This window comes from Aphanomyces astaci (genome assembly GCF_000520075.1).
Source record: "Aphanomyces astaci strain APO3 unplaced genomic scaffold supercont1.54, whole genome shotgun sequence".
Lineage (NCBI taxonomy): Eukaryota > Oomycota > Saprolegniomycetes > Saprolegniales > Verrucalvaceae > Aphanomyces > Aphanomyces astaci.
The window spans coordinates 171647-172755 of NW_009798317.1; the positions used below are offsets into that span (position 1 = coordinate 171647).

Below are 1109 nucleotides of genomic sequence, written 5' to 3' on the forward strand. Positions count from 1 at the left end.
CGATGTGATGAACAGCATGAGCGACCCCACGCTTCCACTCACGACGATGGAGTGGGCCGAGTGGGGCAACCCGAACGAACTCGAATATTTCGAGTACATGTTGCAATATTCACCGTACGTTTTATCTTAAAACGTCATATCTATAGTTTACGTGGAACGGAATTTTACGTACGATATAACTTCTAACGGATATGCAGCTATGACAATGTCAAGGCCCAAGCGTACCCCAACCTGCTCGTGACCAGTGGCCTCTTCGATCCCCGCGTGGCCTACTGGGAAGCCACGAAATGGGTAAGTTAATTGTCTGTTACGAGTAATTGGAGGCGGCATTTTATCCGTTTTGGATTTATTATTTATGAGGTTTTGATTTATGTGCCGTGTATACAGGTGGCGAAGTTGCGTGACTTGAAGACCGACAACAACCAGGTCCTGCTCAAGATGAATCTGGACTCTGGGCACTTTAGTGCGAGCAATCGATACCAATCCCTCAAGGAGAAGGCGGTGGAACTCAGCTTCCTCTTGGATAAGCTCAAGTACCACCACAAGTGCTAAAAGTAGTAGTAACCCACGTCACAGTCGTCTTGTATATCAATTGTATTCCATTCGTGCGTATGTGAGTTAAGTGGATGTCTGTCACAAACCCGGTATTCGATGTGGGGGAGTGATGTAAAAATGTGAAGTGATAGATTAAGACTTAGGCGATCTGTCGGAACTGAGCTATGCCTTTGTAGAACAGATCCGTAGGGTTTGGGAGATCAGCCTTCAATGGTGAGCCTTCTGTCTAACTTGAGTGGAATATGGATGTAGATGTAGTGCGTTGCGGATGTAGGAAAAAGGGTGCATTGATGGAAGAAGGTGTGTCGTTGCATGTAAACGCTGGCCGTTGAAGATGGACCTCCAACCATGTCTTGGTCTTGTAGTTGTAGAGTCCGGGTCTTCAACCATGCTCTTTGCGTACGTCATGACATTCCCCCCCATGTCCTAGCGGCCGGCAATAGCCACCGGATCGAGATTGATTCCAGGTATTTTCGACGATCGATGATGACGATGCCGTTTGGACGTACTGCAATGATCTTGAATGGGCCAACACTGGCCGGTAGCGGTTTGCT

At 47.6% G+C, this 1109-nt stretch overlaps 1 protein-coding gene across 1 annotated transcript; it reads left to right on the plus strand.

Annotated features, from left to right (window-relative positions):
• Positions 1-16: 16 nt before the first annotated feature.
• On the plus strand, positions 17-608 carry H257_14173 (hypothetical protein; the record flags this gene model as incomplete). The annotated part of the gene is made up of 3 exons (XM_009841928.1): positions 17-114; positions 198-291; positions 388-608. The coding sequence occupies 3 exons, from the start codon at positions 17-19 to the stop codon at positions 550-552; spliced, it is 357 nt and encodes a 118-aa protein (XP_009840230.1). The 3' UTR covers positions 553-608.
• Positions 609-1109: the final 501 nt, after the last annotated feature.